At 37.8% G+C, this 27544-nt stretch overlaps 1 protein-coding gene across 1 annotated transcript in view; it reads right to left on the bottom strand.

Moving 5' to 3' along the window:
• KCND2 (potassium voltage-gated channel subfamily D member 2) overlaps positions 1-25378 on the bottom strand; it is a 545404-nt gene extending 520026 nt beyond the window's left edge. Inside the window, exon 1 of the mRNA XM_043463559.1 lies at positions 22796-25378. Coding sequence (XP_043319494.1) covers positions 22796-23910 — 1115 coding nt within the window. The 5' untranslated portion in view covers positions 23911-25378. The remainder of the gene's footprint in view (positions 1-22795) is intronic.
• Between the last annotated feature and the right edge of the window lie 2166 nt (positions 25379-27544).

Raw genomic sequence — 27544 nt, 5'->3', positions numbered from 1 at the left:
TACCTTTTTGTTTTATAAGGCACTAACAATCTAGTGATTTTATAAATGAGAGAGAATGTAATAATTAATTCCAGGAAGAAAAAAGAGATGAAGATTGTTGAAAATATTGTTTGTCCATTTATCGAGTGTCAGCTGACATCATTTTCTGACTTAATATATGTTCATTAGTGGTAAAGAGACACACTATCAATAAGTCAGATGAGAGTCTACAACTAACTTCTTACAGACAACATAAAGTCTGTTTCTAAAGCAGTGGCACAGTTAATACTCTCTGCTGCACTGAATGTACATTTTAGCCAGGAATGTATTATTTCAAAGATGCTTGGATGATAACTTCAAACAGAAGATGTCAGAAAACATCTTAGAGGCTTTTTCCTTAGGCTAAAAGATACACAAGATTCCACAACCTACCCATCTTTTCAGTAAACTATTTTAGAATGGCTGTGGTCTAAGGATTGTTTCATCCTAAGTGACTCCAATAAGGAACACTGCAAATGACAAATGACACATGCTTGGAACACTCTAAGGGTCTTCATAAATACACTTCTTGAGCAGGAAATGCAGTTTTGTCATTGCTGGTCCTGACACACTTTGGACCAAGCCTTTCTACAACACCTCCACCTCTAGGAAAGCAGTTTACCTCCTACTACTAGTTATTTGAAAAATATCAATAATTTCCAGACCTCTGTGTTTAGTGTACATGTTCTGGAGACAGAATTAATATCAATTTTTTCTAAGTCACATTTTGTATACCTCTGAAATAAAAGTAAGGCCTATGTGGTAGAATCACATGTAATGAGAAACAATGTATGTAAAACAGAACTGATTGTAGCGCCTGACCCGGGGTAATGACTCATTAAATGAGAGCTTCTGTCATGATGATAATGATGATGATCTCCATTTTTTATCCCTTGGAATGAATCTGATCAAATAAGGAAAGCTGCATGTGTCTGACCCTTCTCTATCTCAGTTGACTTAATAGGTTCATTATTGATGATCCTCCTAGGAAGTAAAGGGAAAAATCACCAGAAACCTGAATGAACCTTAGCTGCTGGTCAAACAGAACCAGAATAGCCCGTGGGTGCTGGAACAATTCAATTAGGATTTTTAATATACTCTCTGCTTCTCTTCTCCCGGCCCTACCGGATTCTAAGTATCCATCTGCACTAGATGGATGCCTTCAGGTACAATGATATGGATAAACACTTCCAGGGATGAGGACTCCTTTATAGCTTTTCCAGAAGAACACTGTCTATTGTGTGGTCTGTTTCATTTTTATAATATAATTAAACAGACACATGGAGAAGTTTGAGCCATGTAGCTAGGTAACATTCAAACAATGCATTTTTATTAGCTCACAGAATGAAATTTAGCAAGGATTCTAAAAATCTGGTAGAATTTATGCTCAAGTAGTAAATAGTATAAGGAAAGAGAAGAAAGAAAGGTTTTATAGCATTTCAAGTAAAAATAAAAGAACTGTTACTTTGCCACAAGATCAATACAAGTCATTGCATTAAGGCCCTCTTCAGAGATACACAGTATCAGTGTCGCTGCAGGTCATGATCTCAATGTACTTTCTTCCAGTCAGATCAGCTTTAGAGGATTTGAGATCAAGGCAATGAGAGGGTCCAGAAATCACATAACATGACAAAGTTTGAATGACTTAAGCAAGTTCACCCCAGCAGAGAAAAGCCTATGGAAGTACTGGTATCACTCTTCAGTGATATCAAGCACAGTCCCGGAAAGAATGTGAAAAAGAAACACATCCTGGGGACTTCCCTGATGGTACAGTGGATAAGAATCTGACTGCCAATGCAGGAGGCGCAGGTTCGTAACCCTGGTCCAGAAAGATTCCAAGTGCTGCAGAGCAACTAAGCCTCTATGCCATAACTACTGAGCCCGCCCCTAGAGCCTGTGTCCACAAGAGGAGCCACTGACTGCAGGGAGAGCCTCGTGCTCACCCCCACTCTCTGCAACTAGAGAAAGCCACATGCAGCAAGGAAGACCAAGGGCAACCACAAATATATAAATTATTAGGGGAAAAAAGGAAAACATACTCTGTTCAATCTCTAAAGCCTAATTTGACTAAATGTATGATACAGAAAGAAGTCCCATGTCAGCTCAGTTTTTAAAACTTGATAAAATATGAGCTGTGCTGCAAAGAATCAGGCTGTCTTAAACTTCCAAATACATAGAATACTCCAAAAAGTTCATAGAAGTCCATATAAATAGAATATATTATAAAGAGGGGCTTTCAGTTGGTAGAAGTTAGAGCCAGATGACCTATAAGGAGGTTTTTAGATTCAAGATTCTATAAGAACATAAATAAGTACTGTTTCAAACCTCTCCCTTAACTTGAACAAAGGGAGTAAAAGCACTAAGAAAATCTAAAAGTAATATTTAAATGAATTGCTTTATCATAGAAATGGGTCTTTCAAAATATAACTAGAGCATTTAAAGACATTTAATATATTTCAGCATACTTATCTCTTAAGCAACATACTTAAGAGACAGCAAATATTATAACATTCTCAATGGTGATACTGAATTATTTATCAATTTGTGTTTTGCATTGTGATACTGAATTAAGTGGCTTCCCAGTTGGCACTAGCAGTAAAGAACCCGCCTGCCAATGCAGGAGACCGAACAGACTCAGGTTCGATCCCTGGGTTGGGAAGATCTCTTGGAGGAGGGCACAACAATCCACTCTAGTATTCTTGACTGGAGAATCCCACGGAAAGAGGAGCCTGGCAGGCTGCGGTCCATAGGGTTGCACAGAGTCTGACATGACTGAAGCGACTTAGCAAGCACACACTGAATTATTTATCAATTTATGTTTTGCATCATTTAAAACTACAAGGGACATGGGCAATCCTATGTCCATTTGGATTTAAGATTGCAAATACCAATAATGTTTTACCAACAAAAACATTAAGAAGAAAACAACAGCTATAGAAATCAACTCAAAAGTTACGTTAATATATCCTAGCCATTCTTTCCTATTGACTAGGACAGGCCTCAAAGGAGGAAAGGAGACCATGATAGAATAACTGTGTTCAAATATCCTTGCAATTTCATATGCTCCAAAGTCTCTAACTTGACTATAAGAATTGAGGGTTGACTCTTGTTCTTTCCAACCCAGGCAAACAATCGCTCTTTTCAGAGCATCAAAAAGTTCTTCACACATTTTATACCATGCAAACACAAATATATCTTTAAACTGCATCCAGGCTCTGTAGAGTCAGCCAGTGAGAAGAGCCAGGATTTAAAATCCCAGCTCTGCACAGAAATTAGTCTCTCATACTTATCTTTTCTTCATAGTGCCAAGTATATTCTCTGGCACCTAGGGATACTTAATAAATTGAGTGAACTGACATCTATATTCTATGCTTACTTGCTACATTTTGTATATGACTACAGATTTGCTTTTCTGGGCACCATACTTGTTTCTGTTACACAAAAATCTTCCAGCATATTCAACTGTATGCAATACCTGATATACATCAATTTCATAGATTATTAATAAATACCAATGCTAAGGTGATGGTGAGAGATAGTTACAGAGAATAATATTACAGAGAGATAAAGTTGCATGTCATGTATCACAGATTACTTGGGATGCTCAAGTGTTATGACCATAAAACAAGATTCAGATGCCATCTAATTCAATCTCTATTCCATTCTCCTGCTAGAATTGCTTCTCCAATTTTGCAAATATGAATAGAATTTTATGCATTCATAAAGACATTTTTTATTCATTTCCATTTATTCCAAGGATATTTATTCATCACCTATGAGGGTCAAAACACATGAGAAAAGTAAAAATACAAATATTAGAACAAATAAAACTTATAAGTGAAGGGACTGTTATTTGTGTTACAATAATTACTTTCAAATTCATTCACAGCAGAATTTATTAAGCTTTAAAATGTGACAAGTGATTCCAGATTTTTGTTCAGTCAACATTCAACAGATATTTGAGTGCCAAAGGAATCTATGCACTGTGCCCAGAATATACTCTGCATTTTTCTGCCACTGAGGCTGCTTATGCCAGGTAAGAAAGGCTCCTCTATTCCCCACTATGGCTAATGTCACTAATTGGCCATGGCACCCATTACTGGTGATCCTGCATGTGCCTGAAAATTCTTCTCATCAGTCACACAGGAAACATCTAAACACTAATCAAGTTAGCATGCAAGAAAAAAAAATATGTGTATATATACACACTTCTATAGCTGTTAGTATATGGGATGTTGAGTAATGTGCTAGCTAGACAATACACTATATCTAATGGTTTTCCATTAGATTGGAAGTATTCTCTAAATGGCCAGTTCTTATGCTGTCTATAAAAACCAAGGCCATAATATCTACTGATAGCATAAACCCGGAAATTGTTGTCTGAAGCTCAAAAGACTGGCCCAGGATAGATAAGTATAGCTAGGAGCCAACAGCATAGAGATGAGAAAATACAACAGAAATGTAGAAGATTACTTTAGAAGGTTAAGGAAAGCAAATATGGATTTGGAAAATAGTTTTACAAAGGAATAAATCACAATATTAAAAAGTGTCAAAACTCTAGACATTTATTTCCAGTGTATTTTTTTAATGTATGTTGAACTTTTGCATCTGTGGAATTTTTATTTCTGTATACAGATATCTGTGTGTCAGAGAATATGTAGCTGAGAGAGAAGAAGCTAGAAAATATTGTGAGTGACACAAGTACTTAAAGTGGGTTGGAAACTTAACTCTACAGTAAAAAGGAATAAAAATCTTTATTCAGCATCTGCAATTCGCAAAGCAATGTTCCAGGCATTGTTATAAAAGCTGCAGGGGAGATTTCAACTAAAGTCTGAGGTTCTTTGAAGAGAAAACTTTTGTCAGCAGGCATATTGAAGCACCTTAAACACAACAAGGCTACAAGTAGAGCATTATAGATCCCTGGGTATTTTCTTAATTGGTTCCTAGGGACACCACAAATAAACAGAAATACAATGTGAGGTTAGAAACAAATTATTAAGAATAAATTGCATGTGTAGCTCTTCAATTAAACAGATTCTTCTAAATCAACTAAAACAAGGGTGAAAATATTGTAGACCCGATTAAAATATATTCTGGGTTAAAAGTTTAGGATCCATTTTTTAAAAATATTTCAGATTTCAATAGCAGGTCAGAACTTTGAACTTTGTGTATGATATTTGGTTGATATTTATATCTGGCTCAAATCTTTCATAGAAGCCTAAGATTCTTTTACTGGGATACCTGATTAGGAACATGAATTTCTGTTGAATATTTTCTGATATTCTCCTAGAACTTCATATCAAAATTCAGACTTGTTTCTCAAATATGTTCTATTGTTTTTGGTTCCAGTTTCCTATTTTAACTAAAAGAATTTGCTTATTTTTTTTTAGATACTAGTTATAGCCATTTGAATTAAACATGTTTTTAAAGGAGAGGACTTATTTTGGTTTCCTCTCTCACATTTTATTAAATACTTACTTATTTTCATTTATCATTCATGTCCATAAATCTAGACTTTCCCTTGCCCCATTACAGGAGTCAAATTATCTCCTTACACACTCATTCATTCATTCATTCATTCATATTCTCCCTCCTTCTCCTTTTCTCTCTTTTCCCACAAATATTTTGTATAGGAAAAGTGTCATTATGGAGGACTTATAAGACTCTCTTTCCTATTTACCTGACATGTAGTAAACCTGCACCATCTAACTAATCTCACTTCCAACTAAGATTTTGAAATGTCATGCCAGTCTCTTAATCTTGACTCTAAGGGACTTTCAAGTTTCCATGAGATTACAATTATCAAGACTTTTATCACTGAATCATAAGGTTTGACCAAAAGTTTCCTCTTTTAACCAAAGTTAATAACCAGAAATCCTGTAGCCACAGCCAGACAGTACCCTCCAGGGCAGAAAGAAAATTTCGGTTCTTAGTCATAGGAATTTTCGATCAATCTTTCACAAGTATGTTCTCTTTGCATCCACACCTCATGGGAAAAGGTTTATTACATACTTTCCTGTATTTACCAGGAAAGAACATAAAGTTATTTTGGACAGGCCAGCAGCCATGAAAAGCTAATTAAAAAGCTCAACATCAAATCAGTCATTCTCTGAATTTTTACATAAAACTTTCCTTATGCTCAATTATAATCTAAGAATGCACTAGTAATTTGTTTTCTATCTTTAGGTCCTCCACAGTTGAAATCCCTAACATGTGATTAAAAATTATCCTCTTTGGAAAGTAAATCCTCTGAACCAATTTTCTGCTTATATAGAAGAAAAAGAAAAGAATAAAAAGGAGAAAAAAGTACCTAAAGAAAATTCTGGTCTCATGAGATTTAGAATGACTTTATACTGGGTGCTATCTTGGCTTCTCATAAGCTCTTCCCTTCTTCAGAGACCCAGATCTAAGACTCCATGTTCCTTATGTTCATTATCATCAACAGGTTGGTTAACTTGTGTCCCCACTGAGGAAAGATCAAGCCAGCCACTCCTGAGAGTTTAGGAAATCAGCAACTTTAAAAGCTCACAATCCCAAACTCCCGAAAAGATGCAGCTGTGTCTTCATTCCAGCTGAAGAATGCTAGGACTAAAGGCCGTTATCCACAACACCTTGCCCTTTGGCACAAGATAGGATGGGGCTTTTACAAAAAAGAATCCATTCATCACCCTCATTGAAGGTTATTGAATTTCTATGTATTATATATATATACATGCTTCCTAGGTGGTGCTAGTGATAAAGAACCCAACTGCCAATGCAGGAGACATAAGAGTCACAGGTTGGATCCCTGGGTCAGGAAGATCCCCTGGAGGAGGGCATGACAACCCACTCCTGGAGAATCCCATGGACAGAGGAGCCTGGCAGGCTACAGACCAATGGGTCAGAAAGAGTCTGACACGAGTGAAGCGACTTAGCATGCATGCATATATATACATACATAACTAGTACTTTTGCTAGTTTCAGCTCAGTTAAATTGCTCAGTCATGTCTGACTCTCTGCAACCCCATGGACTAGAGTACGCCAGGCTTCCCTGCCCATCACCAGCTCCCAGAATTTACCCAAACTCATGTCCATTGTGGAGAAGGCAATGGCACCCCACTCCAGTATTCTTGCCTGGAAAATCCCATGGACGGAAGAGCCTGGTAGGCTACAGTCCACGGAGTCGCTAAAAGTCGGACACGACTGAGCGACTTCACTTTCACTTTTTACTTTCATGCATTGGAGACAGAAATGGCAACCCACTCCAGTGTTCTGGCCTGGAGAATCCCAGGGATGGGGGAGCCTGGTGGGCTGCCGTCTATGGGGTCGCACAGAGTCGGACATGACTAAAGTGACTTGGCAGCAGCAGCAGCATGTCCATTGAGTCGGTGATGCCATCCAGCCATCTCATCCTCTGTCGTCCCCTTCTCCTCCCACCTTCAATCTTTCCCAGCACCAGGGTCTTTTCAAATGAGTCAGTTCTTCACATCAGGTGGCCAAAGTATTGGAGTTTCAGCTTCAGCATCAGTCCTTCCAGTGAATATTCAGGACTGATTTCCTTTAGGATGGACTGGTTGGATCTCCTTGCAGTCCAAGGGACTCTCAAGAGTCTTCTCCAGCACCACAGTTCAAAAGTATCAATTCTTCGGTGCTCAGCTTTCTTTGTAGTCCAACTCTCACATCCATACATGACTACTGGAAAAACCAAAACTTTGACTAGATGAACCTTTGTTGGCAAAGTAATGTCTCTGCTTTTTAATATGCTGTCTAGGTTGATCATAACTTTCCTTCCAAGGAGCAAGTGTCTTTTAATTTCATGGCTGCAGTCACCATCTGCAGTGATTTTGGAGTCCAAAAAAATAAAGTCTGTCACTGTTTCCATTGATTCCCCATCTATTTGCTATGAAGTGATGGGACCAGATGCCATGATCTTAGTTTTCTAAATGTTGAGTTTTACTAGTTTAGTTGATACTGAAAACTATCGTTTCTGCTTCTTCATCTAGATCACTATTTTTTGGTTTTGTTTTGATTTTTTCACCTCCAACTCTAGTTTTTATTGTCCTTTTACAAGTTACTCTTAATGCAAATTCCATAACTCAATACCCAACCAGAAGGAATGACAAAGGACAAAAGATGAAAATAAGAATTCACATGAGACTATAAAGACAGCTGAATGCCGAAGAATTGTTGCTTTTGAACTGTGGTGTTGGAGAAGACTCTTGAGAGTCCCTTGGACTGCAAGGAGATCGAACCAGTCCATCCTAAAGAAGATCAGTCCTGGGTGTTCATTGGAAGAACCGATGTTGAAGCTGAAACTCCAATACTTCGGCCACCTGATGTGAAGAGCTGACTCATTTGAAAAGATCCTGATGCTGGGAAAGATTGAGGGCAGGAGGAGAAGGGACGACAGAGGATGAGATGGTTGGATGGCATCATCAACTCAATGGACATGAGTCTGGGTAAACTCCAGGAGGTGGTGATAGACTGGGAGGCCTGGCATGCTGCGGTTCATGGAGTCACAAACAGTTGGACACGACTAAGCTGAACTGAATATGATGAACTTTGCATACTTACAAATATATGCCACCTACTTGTCAGCAAGGAAATGCAATAAAGCTCTTCAGGCCAATGAAAAGCTAGTTTTTTCTTAAGAAAGAAAGAGTCTGCATACAATGCATAAAGGATATTAAGTACTTGATGCTTGACAAGCCAGTACAATGAACAAACAAGGAGCAAAGTGTCATTTTTCAGTGTTCCCTCATTTACAGAGAAATTACAAAACTATTTGAAAATTAAATCCACTTGCATATTTGAAATACACTTGAATTCACCCAAGGATCCATTGTTTTAAACAGTGTGTTTTTACCTCCTTTCAAAATACTAGCTCAAGGTCAATAATATTGGTGGATGAGACTATTAGAAGTATCCTCAACATACATTCTTCCAGATCTCTTGTTGTTAATATTTCATGAGAGAAGTGAAAATGCAGTTGTCACAGTTCCCACCCCCCGTCATTGTTTGTTTTACGTGACTGCTAAGGAGCTACATTTTTCTAAGTGTCCCGTGCATGCATGTGTGCTAAGTCGCTTCAGTCATGTCCAACTCTTTGCGACCCTATGGACTGTAGCCGACGAGGCTCCTCTTGTCTATGGGGATTCTCTAGACAAGAAGACTGGAGCCGGGTGCCATTTCCTTCTTCAGGGGATCCTCCTGAAAGTGTCCCAGGTGGTCCTAATTCTTATGGTCTTCCATCACTCAGAATTTTCTAAACTTTACAAATGAATCTTGTAATTATCTAGAAGTAATATACTTAATTAAACAGTTTATATTTCCTCTGAAAATACTTTCATATTAAGATACTATTATGTACTTTTCTTATAAAGATGTGTATAATAAATGGTCAGTTCAAACATAGTTCTAAATACTTTGTTAAGTCATTGGTGCAGATACAGTTCATTATGTTGTTAAATAACCTGCTTATAAAGATCACATGATAAATTTTTCTTGGGCTCTACTCTTCTAAAACAACTGATCATGAAGTTAGATACTTTCCTTTCTTGGCTAAGTGGAGCTGTGAAATATGCTACACTTTCCCTCCTTTCTTTGGCTGTCAGGAAGTCCAGAACTGAATTTATGCTTGGTAAAGCTTTATTTAACAGAACTTTTTGTTCTCCATCATTTCCCCTTCATCTTTAATACTTGGCACTTGTTTATTTAATCTTTTTGGTTCATTTGAGAGTAAACTGTTTCAAATCCTCTTTAAAAATTGGCAGAGTAAAAAATAATAAAGGCGTGATCAATTAAGTACATAATTTCAAAACAAGTTTACCAGAGACACAGTATTTTTATAATTTGGTAAATCAAATGTATTAATTGTTGAGTTTTCAGTGACAAAAAGTTTTATATGGTGAATCCAGCTTATGGATGAATATGGTGAAATTCCAGCTTATAAATAGGAAATGTCTCCTGATTGAATGTGCCTTCAATTAATAACTCCTCATCTTCAGTAGTCATTTCTTGCCTAATTGTTTATTGGGTAACCAACTAGAGACTTATTCTCTAATTTCATTAAGAGGTTTTTTTTTTTCCCTTTGCTTTTCTTCCTGCCTGTCCTTCTCTCTCTCTCTCTTTCTTTAAAGCTATATATACTCAATAGACACAAACTAATGAATTTGGAGGATAAATATACACCAATGAAACCATTACTATCATCAAAGCCAGAGACATACCATACCTTCCCAAAATTTCCTCCTGCTCCTTTACTATTTCTTCTTTTGCAATATATATATATATATTTAATATTACATTTAATATCATATATTTAATAATAATAGAATACTAATTCCTCATATAGCATCTATGTAGAAGGTAATGTTTTAAGAACTCTACATATCTACATTGAATTTTTATAAAAGTCCTATCAGGTAGATACTACTAGCCTATTTTTGTAGATTGGGAATCTCAGGTAGAGTTTAAGTTAACTTGATCAACATCACTGAGCTTGTGTTTAAATCCATGTTGCCTTGAGTCTATCATCCTATATACGAAAGACCATTTTTGAGTTAATTATCAAATGATTATTTTAAGAGAAGGGATTTAATTTTAAACAACATTTGTAAAGTTTTTATATAGAAACATATGAAAATAAAAGATCCCAAATATCATTAGAAAGCCCTCTTCTAAGAGAAATTCTATAGGCTAATGAAAAAATGTTTTTGTACACCATGAAATATAAAATGGTTCTTTCTATATCCCACATGTCGACTTCTTAAAAGTTTTATTATCAATAGTCCATTTTTTTTTCAATAGTTCATTTTATGTCCTTCCAGAAAAATAAAAGGAGAAGGTATGTGTACATCAACATATACAAATGTGTATAATACATACCTGTATATTTTGTATTGACGTATGTTTGTGTTTCTTAAATGTATATGAGAATTTTGCATTCACACATATTTTTAGTAATATTTAAAACAATGGATATAGATCCTGAAACTGGGCACTGAATAATGTGGGAAATAACAAGGAGACAATTAAAAAAAGAATAGTCTATAAAGTGATTTCTTAATTTATGCAAAGTTTGGCTTAAAATAGTTCAATATATAGTGCCAAAATTTGCTACCTGACTTAAAAAATCACCTCCTTTTAACTGTTTTGAAATAAAATAATCTTACTTTTCATTTAGGTGATTTTGAAGGTATTTGGACTCTTTACACAAAAATAATAAAATTCTTTGAGTAATCAATAGGCACTTTACTCTAGGACTATGTCAATCCTTAATAAAATACCCTATTTTCATAAAGAAAAGTTTATAGTAATTTTCTAAATTACATTCTTTTTATTAGCATATTTACAGTGATGTCTTCTGGTATTTGATATCAAATTCATGTAATTTTTAAAGCCTAAAACACAAATGCTATATTTTAAAAAAGAATTCAACATGTATACACTGTAAATTCATTAAGCTTTTCAAAACAACTGTCTTTCATTTAAAACATGAAAGAAGTTGCAAAGTTGTCTATGAAGGGTTGGAAATAATATTCACTTAATTTCCATAATTAAGAATTTCCTGAAATGGAAGTAATTTCCTCTTGACATTTATTCTTATATCCTATTTCACAATGATGTATCCCCTTCTGAATGTCTGAGAAGCCTTGAAATTAGCATATTTTTTCTAACTACAGCAAAGTTCTGATAAATTGGACAATGTGAAAAGAGAGGATTTGACTACTTTCTTAGCAGTACATATTTGTAAAAAGTTATATGTAACATTTTATAAAATACTATGAAACATCAGAAGAATCAATTGAATATCAACTTCAGTCCTTATTTTTAATTTCACAAGGATGAGTAAACCAAAGCCTAGTCAGATATTTTCAGGTTTGATGTTTTTAATATTATTGACTTGGATACGGTTGGTCTTGAGTTCAAACACATAGAAATTAATATTTTATATTATGAAAATATGAATGTAGTGTTTATTAGAGTAAACCTTCTTAGGTTGAAAAAATAAGAATTCAAACACAAGTCATGGAGTTGAATAAAATGCAAGCTATGATTGCTACAATTATAATCATTGCTCATCTTAAAAAGATCAAGGTAAAAGCAGTTATCAATTGAAAAAAAATTCTTACTGTCTTCATTTTAGCCAATATCTTCCTTTCCTCACTGGGTCCCACTACCTCATAGAAATCATCTTTTTGGAAATTTTACTTATTTACATTGTTTGTTTACTCTTTGCTAGTGCAAGTACCAATCAAAGCAGCAACTTTGGAAAATTTGGCTTTATCCCTCCAAGTTGTACATTCATATCTATAACCTACCAATTTTACTCCAAGTTATATACACAGGAGAGATAACTGTACATGTCAACAATTTGCAAATGAGCACTCTTCTGAAAAACTCAGAATCAAACTGAATGTCATCAACAGAGTGGTTGAATAAATTGTAGTATATTCACACAATGGAATAAAATATTATATAGCAGTCAAAAGTGAATTATAATGCATGGCAACAACATGGATGAACCTAAGTAACAGAATATTGCATGAAAGAACCAAAAAGACTGCACACAGCAAGATATTCTTTTACAAAGTCAATAAAGTCTCCACTAAAAATACAGCTTTCAGAATGATAATTTCAAATGATGACTACCTATAGTACAGAAAGACAATGGGACAAAACGGAGAGAAGAGGTGCTTATGATTAGATTTAGGTAAATACCAATGAAATAGCTTTTGTTTGGTGGTATTTTCACCTGTGCATATTACACTATTAAAAGTTATGAAGTAAAATGATAAGGAGGACCACGATGGATGAATGACAGAAGTGTGTCATGCAAAAGGAGAATAATTAGTTAAATTCTGTGCACCTGAAGTAGAATAAAAGCATTGCATCTTGGTCTAGCTCTTTAAGCTATTTGTATCAAACATTTAGCTTTCTTCAATATATCCTATTGAAATGTAAGATCCTTAGTTATAATTTATCAATTTAGCTTCATCTTGAAGATTTTCTGTAAAGTGTTACAAGTATCTGCTTATTAACTAAATTTCTAGAATATGAATTGTCAAAAATTTGATTAAATTAAAGGAGTTGTTGTCCCCTTAATAATTCCAGGGAAAAAAACAGAATTTTTTATTATGATTTTCAGAATCGAAGTGTACTATTTAAATAAGCTTGAGAACATCACCTCAAAATATGATATATAACGTTGAACTGAAAAACATTTTAAAGTATTATTTAATTTGAATCTTAATATGTATTTTCATTTAATGAATAAAACATACCTTAATGTTTTTGGAGCAAAATGTAAACGAATCTGATATTTCAAATTTTGAATTTCTGCTCTTTAGACCAAAACAAGTCAAACAAATTATTTAACACTGATTTCATAGCCTGCTTTCAAATTTGTTAATGTTAAAAACAACAAAATCATCTCTTTAGATAACTGTCTAAATTCAAAGCTGAAACTTCAATAATGAACTCTTTCTAGTTTCAATAAGATTTAACAGATTAGCAAATTGTTAATTTAGCAAATAACCAAGAGAAGAATAAAATGAGACTTATTAAATGAATTTGTTTATCTCTGTTACCAGTTCATAGTCCCTTCATTCATATATAGACACAAACATTCATTTCATATGTATTATTACATAAACAATTTATAATCTAATGGAGGACTATGAAATATACATATAACATATACATACATATATATAATATGAAGTCATTGAAAGTGACTTAAGTTTTATTTATATTACAATGAAATGTCATAATCATCTAAGGTCTTTTTAAGTCTGCATATACACTACCTGATTTTGTTTGCAATATTTGGTTTAAAGAGAAAGAAATACGAAGGAAAGACTTCCAGTGTATTGCGCTCTAAACAGCACTAGACCTTAAAAGTTCCCCCAGAAATCTAGCTTATGTTCTTCCACTAACTAGTTCTATTTTTCCTGTTTTCTTCAAGGAAATTAGGAATTATCTACAAGATGATTTCTAAAGAGCCCTGTACCTCGAAATTCCATGATTTTAATACCTTTTTACTACAGCAAAAATCAGACATTAGGAAGAATCCATAAGCACATTCTTTTCTGACCAACAAAATGTCTAATGTGAATGACTAGGTCCATCTAATTTAAGAATACAAATACATATGCCTATTTTTCATTTCCAAAACACTACATTTGGTAAGAACTGGAAACATTTTCATAAGTCCCAAAGTGTTATCCAAAATAATATGCATAAGGATTTTTCTCCAAAATGCATTAATATTGATATAGGTTTAGAAAGCTTAATTTCTGCAGCACACTGAAAGGAAACCAGTTCTCCATTTAAAATATACAAAAGATAGTAAAAATGAGAGTGTGATTGTCATTTTCACCTTCCCCACAGTCAAAGGAAAGTACATGCCAGGACTTTTTCCTTTGTGATACCCCCACAAGTCCTAGTTTGTTCCACCAGGAATCAAACCTCTTGGATAGAACTTCTGGGTAGGATGCAGAACTATTTGGAGGGCAGATGTTTTAACGAAAAGAACATGTCCAAGTGAGATAACACACTGAATTCCCTTAGATACAGGAAGTATTTTCACAAGTTGCTTATTGGGGAGATAGACAAATAGATGGATAGATAGATACCTTTATGCCGTTAATCCAATTCTTGTTCTTCCAAACTCAAGTTCTCTCCAATTATCCATTCATGATTATGTTTTACTCTCTAACACAGTGTTTCTTAACAAAGCAATGCCTCTGTTAGTTCTCATTATACATTTGCTACAAGCTGGTCCCAATTTAACTTGAGTTAAAAATACATATCCTCTGGCAATTTTCACAGATTTCAAGACACGTAAACCACTTTTGCTTTCAAACTCACAAAAATAACAAAACACCTGAAGATGATATATGTATTTCAAGTTGGTACCTATACAAGACTGAAAAACAAAAGAAAAATCTTTAAATAGAATCCAAAGTGTTGGTAATATTCTTAAACACTAACATTAGCATTGACAACTCTAAGTCTGAAAATCTATATTCAAAATAAAGAATTATCCTCAGTCATTTCCCAGATTGTTCCATTTCTATTGAGAACCAGTTTTGTCTTTTCAGCTAAAATGTGGAATTTCAGTTTTTTCATTTGAACTAGATTTATTTTTGTCAGCTAGGAAGAATTTAATCACGCACTCATAAAATACTCCATTTTTCTGGAAAATCTCATGAATAATTGGATATAAATTTTAAGTTAAGGTAAGTATAATGAATCTAGCAAAGAATGAGAATTTATATACGGGAAAGAAATTAATGTTAAAATGAGTATTTTAAGATTTTAAATGTTTCAGGGCTTGGGCTCATTTTATTACAGAAACCATATCCCATTCCTACCCTGCTCACAACTCTCTTATGTCTCCTCATGCGTGGGTGCTAAGTCATTTCAGCTGTGTCCAACTCATCGCAACTCTATGGACTATAGCCCACCAGAATCCTCTGTCCATGGGGATTCTCCAGGCAAGAGTACTGGAGTGGGTTGCCATGTCCTTCTCTAGGGGAATCTTTCTAACTGAGGGATAGAACTTGCATCTCTTATGTCTCCTGAATGGGCAGGTGGGTTCTTTACCTCTAGTGCCACCTGGGAAGCCCAATGTCTCCTGATTATGTCTCAAATGAAACCCAAAAAGTCTTTACTATGGTCCACGATGTCCAAAGTCATGTCATCGCAACTACCTTTCAGATAGTATCTGCTACTAAGACCCTCCCTCACTGTGCTTCAATTACAGCCTTAGGGGGAACACACCAAGATTCCTCCTGCCTTGCAGTCTTGGCACTTTTTTTTTTTTTCCCCATTTATTTTTATTAGTTGGAGGCTAATTACATTACAATATTGTAGCGGTTTTTGCCATACATTGACATGAATCAGCCATGGATTTACATGTGTTCCCCATCCTGAACCCCCCTCCCGCCTCCCTCCACATCCCATCCCTCTGGGTCATCCCAGTGCACCAGCCCCGAGCACTTGTCTCATGCATCTTGGTACTTCTTTTCTCTCTTCTAAACTCTTCATCCAGATATTCAGAGGACCCTCTTCATCCTTTCAAAAAGCCATCATCACCCTTGGAAGGGCTTTTACTCTACCTTATCCACAATAGCACACTTCCTACCCTTATTTTCTTTATAGCACCCACCACTGCCTGGAACTACATTATATATTTGTATTCACTTTCTGCTTCTCCTACTAGAATACACAGATTCTAAGGTCTGAAAGTTGGCTATTATGCTTACTACTGTGGTCACAGACAGGCAGCAAGTGATCAACAGAAGTCTATTAAATGTAATTCAACCCTATGAGTCACATTTTTATCTCCTGAGAGCATAAATAACTGGTAAGACTTTGGGTTTCCAAAAGCACTGTTCCTGGTGTTCTAAAAAGTGAAGAAAGTAAGAAAGATGGAAGAATGAGGCCCACGTAAGAACAAAAGGGACAAGACCTTTTACTTTTAGAACAAAACTTTCCCATTCTATTTGACATTATTTCAACTGTCATCCTACTCTTTTCTGTTATGTTTTTCTCATTACTAACTTCTGATAACTCACTCCCTACTCTCCCCACACTTTTTATGATTCGGATCTTCTTTACATAACAGATTTGTCAAACTTTTCAGCACAAAACTGACTGTACCGTGCCAGAATAAGTAACTACACATATATTTACATTCTGTAAACCCACCTTGTAGTCACATAGAATGAGAATTTCTTCCTGAATAGAGAATATATTTATCTCATATGTTATTTACAGACAATAGCTCTCTGTTTTTAAACAATTCCATGTTACGAGTGAACCTAAATAAAGGAAAAAAGTCCAATTTGTGTTTACTGGCTAAGACAGAGAATACCTTTCTAGTGACTAAATATCTGTCATCCAGGTATCTTTTTGACCCTTGTGTCCCTTGAGTTACTCATCTTTAGAAAGAGATTGAGCCTGAAAGAGAAGACAGTACATCTCTGCACAGATTCACTTACATTATAACATATCTCCATATGCTTCCCAGAGCCACCTGCAATTTACCCAGCTTTCACCAGAAAGCAAACTGATTAAGGAAATAGCCATTGACAGCCTTTAACTCTAACTTTGCAGAGAAGAATGACTTCCAGCCCTCCTTAGTTAAAAGAGAAAAATAAAAAGGATGGATTGTAGTACATCCAAAGACAAAGTGTTCAAATAACAAATTTCAAGGTGTGTGTGTGTTTTTTTTAACACAGAACAAAGCATAAGATCAGATTAGTGGACTCTTGCTAATGCTGCAATGGTACAAGTTATGGCTAAGGAGCTCTCCATGGTGTCCACACATCCTCTAACAGCATGGTCATCAGCACAGGTAACAAGTCTCCAAAAGGTACAGACCCCAATCTCAAAAGCCTTTCAATGTAGTTAGGTGGGCAAGACGTAAAACCATAAATTATGTCCCCCAAAAAAAAAAAATAGCACTTACTACTGTCAAGTGTAATTTCAACTACAGATGAGGTAAGTTTGAGAGGCTGAGAAGGCTTCAAGGAGATCAGTGTAAAAGCTGGCTCTCAAAGGAGAAAACTAAAGGACAAAGAATTCCAATGGAATCTATTAACACAAGGAGAAAGGCAGATGTACACAGACATGTAAAGATGGCATCTCACCCTGAGTTTCTCTTTAATATCCCACACCATCAAATGTAGCTGCTGAAGTTAGTGGGAAAATAATGCCTATTTATATACATATACACACATACATACTCAGAAAACAATATAAGACATATGGAGAGTAGGGGGAAAAAAGAGCAAAATTATTCTTACAGCTCAGAAGGACAATACCTCCTTTTCAGGGAAGGTCTTTTCACCATTCCCCTTCTTTCAGTGAAAGAGAAGTTAAATTGTACAGTGTGTAACAATCCACAGGCCAACTCTCTTTTAGATAACTCAGACAAAATAACTGATTCACTTTCTTATCCATCAGGCCAGGTACGATTTCACCATTAAGTAGGTTCCCCCAAATGGTCTAATAGGTCACCAGATAAGAATACATGCTTGTGTTGTATTAACTAGGTACCTCATGATGAATTCCAGTATGGTATGAATGACTGCAGAGTTAGCAGTGATGCTGAGAGATGTGGAAAACGTGAGTCATAGAGAGTAGCACTAGGAGAGAAATGCATTAAAATAATGCAGTAAAGAACAAATTTATTCCTTTCTTATCTCTGAGCATCAGCAGTAACCCCCAGATAATTATTATTGCACATTCCTAGATAATGTTTTAAGGTCTTAAGAGAATAAAAAGAGTAAAAAATGAAATTTCAGAAAGTACCACTAATATTGACTGTGTAATTATGAGCAGGCAAAAAAAAATCTTGTATGTGTAAAATGATGGATTTTAAATAGATAACATCTAAGTTTCCTTCCACCAATAATTCAGAAATTAGGGAATAAGAAATTTGAACTTCATTAATTCATTTTCAAAGATGAGTAAAATTGGGAGGAAAGTTTACACAAATACAAAGTGCATGACATCAAAATTAAATGAAGTGACTACACAAATAAAATATATATACAATCAAGTCTATCTGTACTTTAAAAAGAAATCCTGAAAAGAAAAAAGAATATCATATCAGACCCACTGAAAATTAGAAAATTATCCCTTTTCTAGGATGCTGCACCCAAAATATATATATCATCTCTTCCTGACATACCTGTGTCTAACAACCAAGAAAATGCTCATAGAAAATAATGCAGAAAGATGGGTAAATACACACTTTTTAAAAATATATCTCATGTCAAATATTATCTCTAATTCAAATGGTGACTAGAACAAAATGTACACACTTAAGAGTTGGTTGCCCATAATGCTAAAAGAGGAATATATATCACATTTTCTACATTTCTTTATAAATTCATTTTCAATTCTCAAGTAACATGAGCTATAAAGAACTTTGTAAAACTGTGTTGTAGTATGCCAAAGTAAAAATGGATGTTACTCACAGCACGGCTCTTCACCAAAAGATATAAATTTTGGTACCCTCCCCTGCACCTTGTAAAGACATATTTGATTAACACATTAGGAGCTCCCGTGGTGGCTCAGATGGCAAAGAATCTGCCTGCAAGCAGGAGACCTGGGTTCAAGCCCTGGATTGGGAAAATCCCCTGGAGAAGGAAATGGCTACCCACTCCAGTATTATTGCCTGCAGAATCCCATGGACAAAGGAGCCTGGCAGGCTGCAATCCATGGGGTTGCAAATAGTCAGACATGACTGAGTAACCTTCACTTAGCAATATTTATGCATGTGGTTTTCCAGGTGGTGCAGTGGTAAAGAATCTACCTACCAAAGCAGGAGATGTTCCATCCCTGGTTCCCGCTGAAAAATAACAATGGTATGTTACTGTCCAGAGGTCATTAAGACAAGAGAGGAGTTCCAGGTTCTTACTTGCCCAAAGCAGCTTAGGGTAGTAACTAAAGATTACATTATAGAAAAAGAGGGAGGGAGGAGAGTAAAGAGGTCATGAAGGCCTCATGGAGGTCACCAAGTATGCTCAGAAAGAGAATGGAATTCCTCCATGGAATGGAGGAAGAGACATACAAGGCCATTCGATTTAAACATTGTTTAAAAAAAAAAAAAAACAAACTTTTCTGACATTCTTTCATTCGTTTTGAAAACTGTGTTTTTGATATTTCCAACTTTAATTAATAGGAAGTGGGTAGGCTTAAAATTATATTTTAAAGTTTCCATTTTACTGGCAAATTAATTAACTACTTATATAATGAGTATGGGTAAAATATAGAATAATCAGATATTTGCTATTTCAGGGAGTACAAAAATGATTTGCTGAATACATAATAGTAAACCCCACTCATTTCTTCAGACCAAAAAACCACCTGAATAGTGCCTAAAACGACCTGAGAGGGTAACAGATAATTCTGCCAGTTCCGAAGTACAAAATTCTTGTAGATAATGTTTGTATGAACCGAACTTTCAAAAACCACTGTCTAAGATTCCACTTTCACTTCTATTATCATTAATTGATGAACATTAGCTCCATTAAAAATAATAGCCACGTAATGGAGCTCATTCACTGTAATGGGAAATTTCTGGTCATCTATCAGGCACAGATTGATTTTACCTTCAACTACTGCATATTTTCCAAAAAGTTTGAATCTTACACTTCATTACACAAGACTACAGCGTAAAAATTAAATTCAAGTAATGGCTTTGTTGAATATTTTCTACTCTTAAATAAAGCTGTTGAGTCACAATGCAACCAAAGTTAAGACACCAAAAAGGCAGGGTTTTTTTTAATCTATTTTTTCAGGAAAGTATAATACATTATAAACATATTTTGATGAGAAACAGAAGACTTTTTTTGAGGAAACTTGGCTATATTATAAAGCATATGCTTTGTTAAATGTTCATATATGTTCTCCAATAAATGGGTTGTATCTTGATTTCATCAACATTTCTACATCTTAAAAATTAGAGTGCTATATTTCATCAGGATTATTAATTACCTTAATTTCCTGAAAATTAAAATTTTCAACTATAGTGGAACTTAAGTCTAAAAAGTGACTCCCTTTTTGCTTCCAAGTTCTGAGAAAGTGTGTTTATTTAACTTTTCTTATGTAGTAACATAAAGAACCTGTAAACTGAAACAATCACATAGATTTTACTCAGGTGTTATGATTTAGTTTCTCAAATCATTTTAAAAAGTAGAGGTTTCTGAGCACTTTATTTATATAACAAAAATTGTCATTAATGGTTAACATTTCCTCATCATTTCCTGAAAACAAAAATAAATTTCAAAATGAAATAAAAATTTGAAAGTCATTTCAGAAAAGAAGCTTTAAAATAATACTAACTTCTCATATCTGGACTAGAACTTTACAGCCAGATGAAATTAGCACCTCATCAACATTCATTATAATAATGCCTATATTCAATCAGGTAGAGGGCATATAATATTAAAATGACTTACTGATACTTCATGAAAAACACTTCCAGAGACACCTAATTTTTTAAAATATATTTCCTTTTAATACTTCTTCTTTCATTTCCTCTTAACATAGAGTCCTCTTTTTATTCATGTGTACTTCTCATCTGAAGTTCTTCTAGTAATTTACACTATCCAATTGCCCTTAATAAAGACTTCAAATGACATAAACACAACAAATCTCTTGGTTAGAACTAAGCACCTACAGTGCTAAGGTATTCTGCATCTTCTTCAAAATGTGTTCCAAAATTACCAACACGATAAAAGGAAAATACAAACAACTGGATATAGAATTTTCACTGATTCATTTTTACAAATCCACCAGTAGGTCTTCAAAAATATGTGAGACTAAATCAAAACCATAAGTCACTATATTTTACTTTACCACAATTTCTTAACTTAGCCAAAAATTCTTCACATCTAAAATATTCCATTAGTTAGCCATAGAACAACATGAGAAATTCTGTTCAATACAATATGTCTAATAAAATCAAGTTAACTTTAACCACACTGTCATTTAAAGAAGGCAATTAAATTAGGATGAAACACAAAATTTAAAAAGCAGCCTTGGGAATAACTTTTTTTCTTACAGCCATTACCAAATCCTTATTGAACTGATTAATTATGCAAGAAAAGCAGCATAGAGCTGAAGAAAGAATGGCACTGACATCACTACCTGGCTTATCTAAGAACTCATAAAAGTTAAAGGATCTTATTTTATTTTACCGTAGTCCCTAACATATAAATGCTGCTACTTTTCTGCAGTTTAATTAACATGAGTAATAATTTAATATCTTTCTTCAATCATCTAAAAATCTTAATTCTAGCTTAAATTTTATTTTAAAGAACAATATTAATTCAGAATATGTCCCTTTGGTTGCAAAGCACCATTAATGCCAAATAAAATAATGAAGAAAAGAATTCTAGAAGGAAATCAAGACGCCAAATTCCCTAATACAACCAGCCCTTGGTGACCATCAATCTCATCAGCTACTGCTTTGCCCTCTATGTGGACATGGGCCCATTGCCTGATGGGATCTGCAGTTTCTTAAAAAAATGTGTGGATAAGTCATTTGCTTCTTTATTTGAAACTATGAACTTAAAATCTTAAATATGTTGCAAATATCATTCCACTGCATTTTGTTGAGTTGATCAGTTTCAGTTCTGATATTCTAAAACACTGCATAACTTATCAGCCATGATGAAAATACATATAGATGAATATGTGCATATGTATCACAAAATCCTTTGATGATATTTATAATCTATGTTTTAAAATGTTGTAAAATGAGAATTATATTTCTTAGTGGAAAAGTGTATGCCAGAGTATTCATATGAAAATAATACTTCAAATATACATGGAAACTTTTCATTTCAATACACTGAAGCACTTTTTTTTTGTTTTAATGACTGAAGCACTTTCTAGGCATTTCAATACATAGTTTGTATTTTCATACCTTTACTTGGACACGAATTTTGTGTTTTTCACTGTCATTGTATTTTTATGTGTTCATACATATAATATTAATGATCTTTATGCTCAGGAACTCTAAACTTTATGTATTTATCACTTTCAGGCATTAACTTTCAACACTGGCCAGCAACTCCCTAAATACTTCAATCACTGTACCATACTCATTTCATAGATCAAAAGAGTTCTTCAAAACCATTTAAAGAATATTTTCCTAAAACCATTTAAGAAAGAGAAAGATTATTTGCTCTGAATAAGTATATAAACTTAATATCTGCACAACAATCACATATTTAAACTCCATCCCATTTCCCTTGAGGGCACCTACCCTAGCGTTGTCATGGTGACGATGGTGTACCAGAAAGCAGCAGGGATGCTGGTGAACTTGCTGGCCGAAGACCCCTTCTCGGCGTAGAACATAACTGTAGCGAAGATGATGATAGCCATGGTGAGCGAGAAGAGCAAGAAGCCCAGCTCTGAGGCGCAGCTTTTCAGCGTGTACCCCAGGATGCGCAGGCCTTGCGAGTGGCGGGAAAACTTAAAGATCCGGAAGACCCGGAAGACGCGGAGCGTGACAAAGGCTCCACTGACATCCTCATTGTCTGTCATCACCAGCCCAATGTAATACGGTAGGATGGCCACCACGTCGATGATACTCATGACGCTGCGCACAAAGCGGTAACGGCTAGGAGCCGCCGCCAGGCGAAGCAAGTACTCCACTGTGAAGATCATGACACAGGCTGTGTCCAGGCAAAAGAAGGCTACGGCGTACCGCTCCCCACAGGGCAGTTCTTTAATGTGACCCGGGCTGGACCCACATGGCACTGTTTCCACCACATTGGCGATGACTGAGACGGCAATGAAGAACCCGGTAACATAGTAGAACACCAAGGCCATGGTGCTGGTGTGGGGGTTCTCAAAGGCCCGCCAGACCCTCTGCCGAGCGGTCATGGTGGGCAGCGCACTCTCTCCGGCGTTGTCCGTGTCAGCATCGTCCTGGAGACGCTCAGCGTTCTCTCGCCGGCGATCCTTGTACTCCTCGTAACAGCAGTCGCCAATAATCTCTGGGATGAGGCCAAAGAAGGCCAATTCTTCATCATAAGCGGAGATGCACTCATGGCGAGGGTAGTGGAGCTTCCCAGTGCGGTAGAAATTCAGGATGTGGCGAAAGATGTCTGGGTCACGGTCAAAAAAATACTGCTGAGTCTCCGGATGGTAGAAAAAGTCTCTCTCTGAACTGCCCAGCAGAGTATCTGGGTAACGTTCCAGGGTGTCCTGCCACGTCTGGAAACGAGTGCCACTCACGTTCAGCACAATGAGAGCATCTTGAGTCCTTTTCCTCTCCTGCCTCGGGGGAGCTGGCATGGGCCCCGAGGCCACAGGCATCCACCCGATGGCCGCTGCCCTTGCAAAGGGCAGCCACGCTGCTACCCCCGCCGCCATGGTTCCTTCAAGCAGAGGCCGGAAGGGCAATCAAGTCTCTACTGTCGGTCCCTCAATGTAGCCACAGTCACCCACTTCCGCCCGTCAAAGAAAACACTACTGAGACACGTGGTCCACTATCGGCCTTATTCAACGGAGGGCTCCTGATGAAGTCACAGTTCGCAGAAGGGCAAGTTCCCTCAAAGACAGGTAATATTTTTGGAGTAGCAGGAGGGGGAAAATACAATGTCCTAACAATCACCCCCAACAGAACCTAACCAAACCTCTTTCCAGCAGTTGGACCGGGCCAGCCCTGGCACAAATAAGTACACGGGTGACTTTAGATGCTGCCGTTGATTTCAAACAGGTGTCTCTGATTTCTTCCCCGACACAGTCTGGATAACGTGGGGTCAGTATGTGTTGTGTAGGATAGAGACAAGGACAGTCACTGAGTGGTATTCTGTTGAAGAATCAGGGAACCCTTCCACCCCCCCCTTTCAGCTCTTTCAAACCTTCCCTTTTCCAAGTGGCCCTTCCCGCCAAAGGAGTCTCAAAAAGGCGACCTGTTGTAGTAGCCTCCAAGATGCGGTCACAGCCGCTGCCCCCACGTCTCCTGGGGAGTCCGGTCGCCGCCTCGACTCCTCGGGCCGTATATTTGCAGAGACGGAGGTGCTGGGCGGTGGGCCGGGCTGGGGGGGCGTTAGTATAGATCCTCCTTCCCCGCGTCTACGAGCACCCCCCGGGTTGTGCCGAAAGCGCTCGCCCAATCGCCCCTTCACTCTCTTTTCAAGTTCAGCTCAGGTACAGTGTGACAGTTACAGCGCCCGGGAGCTGGCAGGCGCCGCCGCTGCCGCGGCAGCAGCATCTGCTTCCGCGCGGAACGCGCCTCGCCCGCGGTACATACCTGGCAAAGTGCGCGCCGGGGCTGAGTTGCATAGAGACTTTCTCCTCGTCGTGCACCCGGAAAGGGCTCCCGAGAAAGCAGCTCGCGAGCAGCCTAAGCCGACGCGCCGATGGGAGCATAAATAAAGCTCAAGCGAGCTCTTCTTCCCCTTCCCCCATCCCTCCGTGCCTCCCTCCTCCTTTTCACCTTCCAAAAGCCAGGCGCAGGCGAGCCGAGCAGCAGCAACAAGTTCAAAAGGTGCGGGGGAGGCAAGAACGGAGGGGACTGGGTGCTGCCAACTTACTGCGCCGCGGCGGTGGCCGGGGCCGGAGCGGCGCGGCGCGGGGCGGCGGGGCGGCGGGGCTGCGGGGCGGCCGGGCGGGCGGCGGCGGCGCGGCGGGGCCGGGGCCGGCGCGGGCAGACGCCGGAGCGCGGAGGCAAGGGGCGCTCGGTAGCGCGGGGGCGCGGGAGGGCGGCTCGCTGCTTCCCCGCCAGTGGGTGGTCCGGCATCTCCCCCGGGCTCCCCGCGCCGCTCTGCTCGTGCGATCAATAAATAAGGAGAAAATAAATAAATAACCGCGCGCCCGCCCCGCCACGCAGGTTAGGAAAGGCGTCTCCTGCCTTTCCCTCGGCTTGACCTTTCTCCGCCCCCGCCCCCTCGGGCTCCTCTCGCTCCACCCCAGCCACCCACCGGCCCCGGCGCAAAAATGTCACCGAGGGAGAGCGTCCAGGTGGATCTGCTGGGGAGGAGAGCGGAGCCTCGTTGAACAAAGGGAAGCTTCACGCGCTCGGCTGCGGTGGTTTGGTGGAGGAGAGGAGCAAGGGGACCGACGCCTTGCTTCTGCCTGCCTGGGTCCCGGTTCAAGGCGAGCGAGCGTGGGAAAAAAAAAGAGAGAGAGAGAGACAGAAGCTGGGAAGGAGAGTGAGCAGAGCGGAACGCGCAGGAATTGGCTGTCTCCTGAGGGCTACTGGGTAGCAAGACCTGCAAAGCCCCGCGGCGGAATTTTTAAGTGCTTTCCCCCTCTTTATTTGTTCACTCCAGACGTTAACGTTGCAGGAGTTAATATGTCATCTGTCCAACTTACTGAAAAGTCAGACAGTCACCTCGGTCCAGGTCTTGCCACAACTCCTTTTCCCGTCCTTTGCAAATGACAGGAAGGATTTAGAACCCTTTTCTAAATGTCAGCGTCAAAGGACGTGCGTCTCCGTGAGTCTGCGTCCCCTTCATTCTCTCTGCGCCTCTCTACGCACACATCTGAAATGGTTAAAGTAGTTAAAGCTGTCCCTGTGAGGGGTAGGTGATGTGAGAGACTAGGAAATTGTCGCGGCCAAGCGTTGTGTTTTTCGTGTACCCCGCCCCCCAGTCATTTAGGCATCTTCCTTAAAACCAAACGTATAACATTTGTAACCACTAGGTGGCGTGAATAGAGAGAAGTTAAACCCACACCTCAGGTTTGGACGCTTTAGAAAGGTGAAGAATCAAAATGAACTGACCCAACAGCCTCAGATCTCGTTAATATCCTCAAATCCACCCACCACCCACCTTTTTAGTATTTCTAGGAGGTATACTACTCACGTCTGCGCCTGCATTTTGATGGATATGGGATGGAATGTGGAGAGTTTCCGTTGAAATGCCTTTCAAAATTAAAGCTAGATTACTGAGTAATAACAATAATAAAAGTGTTTGGAAACAGTGAAGCTTCATACATGTTGATTAAAGAGAGACGCCCAATCTCTGCCTGAAAATTACCTTTTCAAGATTTGGTTTGTTCTTGATTTGTGAAATAAGTAAATTGGACTGTGATGTATAGTCTTAAATTGAATCAACTTTCAAGCCCGGGAGATCTTAGGCATGATGTGTCAATCTTGAAATTTTGAAATAGAATACCTCAAAGAAAAGTTGTGAACTAAACAACAGAGTATATAGAAAATCTCCAGAGAAGAAGAAAAACAACTCTTACAGTGCACAGGGTTTTCTGTAGAGATGCAAAGATTGTTTTGTTTTGTTTTCTTGTTTACGGCTGTAGAGGCTTAGGGTATCCCTAGTTAGTAGTTAATGAAGTCGGAGCTAACATAGCATGTAAATTTGCGAATACAGAACTGAAGACCTCTACTGTTATTCTGCTTGCCTTAGTTGAGCTGAAAGATGATTGTTGAGCTGAAAGATGATTGTTAAGGAATTTATATAGCCTGCACACCTAAAAACAACAATCATCTGACCTGTTAACTGGAAAATAATCAAAAGAAGGGGCTGTTGTTGTTAGGACTACTTAGTGATTAGTACAAAAATTAACCCCTTTCCAAGACAGACATGCCAGGTGCATCCAGAGAATGGGTAATCATCAATAACCAATTGATGCCAAACTAGCATGCCATCCTGTAGAGATGAGGCAAGTGACCTAAATAGAACCTTTAAAATTTCCCTGTAGGAAATTGAACTTACAAATCTAAATGTATATGTTTAACCCAACGAAACCCCTAAATAAGCCATTATATGGAGTCTGCAATTTTCCTCCTGCAATGCAGGAGACCTGGGTTCAATCCCTGGGTTGGGAAGATCCCCAGAAGGAGGGCATGGCAACCAGCTCCAGTTTTCTTGCCTGAAGAAGTCCCATGGACAGAGGATCCTGGTGGGCTACAGTCATGGGGTCGCAAAGAGAAGTATACAATTGAGCAACTAAACACAACTGCAATTTTTAAGGTTTTATGGTCTGCTCTCCCTCACTGTCTACAAGCTTCTTAAGACAGTGGAGAGTTATGGGCTTAGAAGTC

Source organism: Cervus canadensis, chromosome 3 (genome assembly GCF_019320065.1).
Source record: "Cervus canadensis isolate Bull #8, Minnesota chromosome 3, ASM1932006v1, whole genome shotgun sequence".
Taxonomy (NCBI): Eukaryota; Metazoa; Chordata; class Mammalia; order Artiodactyla; family Cervidae; genus Cervus; species Cervus canadensis.
The sequence above is the reverse complement of the archived record's forward strand: the minus strand, read 5'-3'. Positions and strand labels throughout refer to the sequence as shown.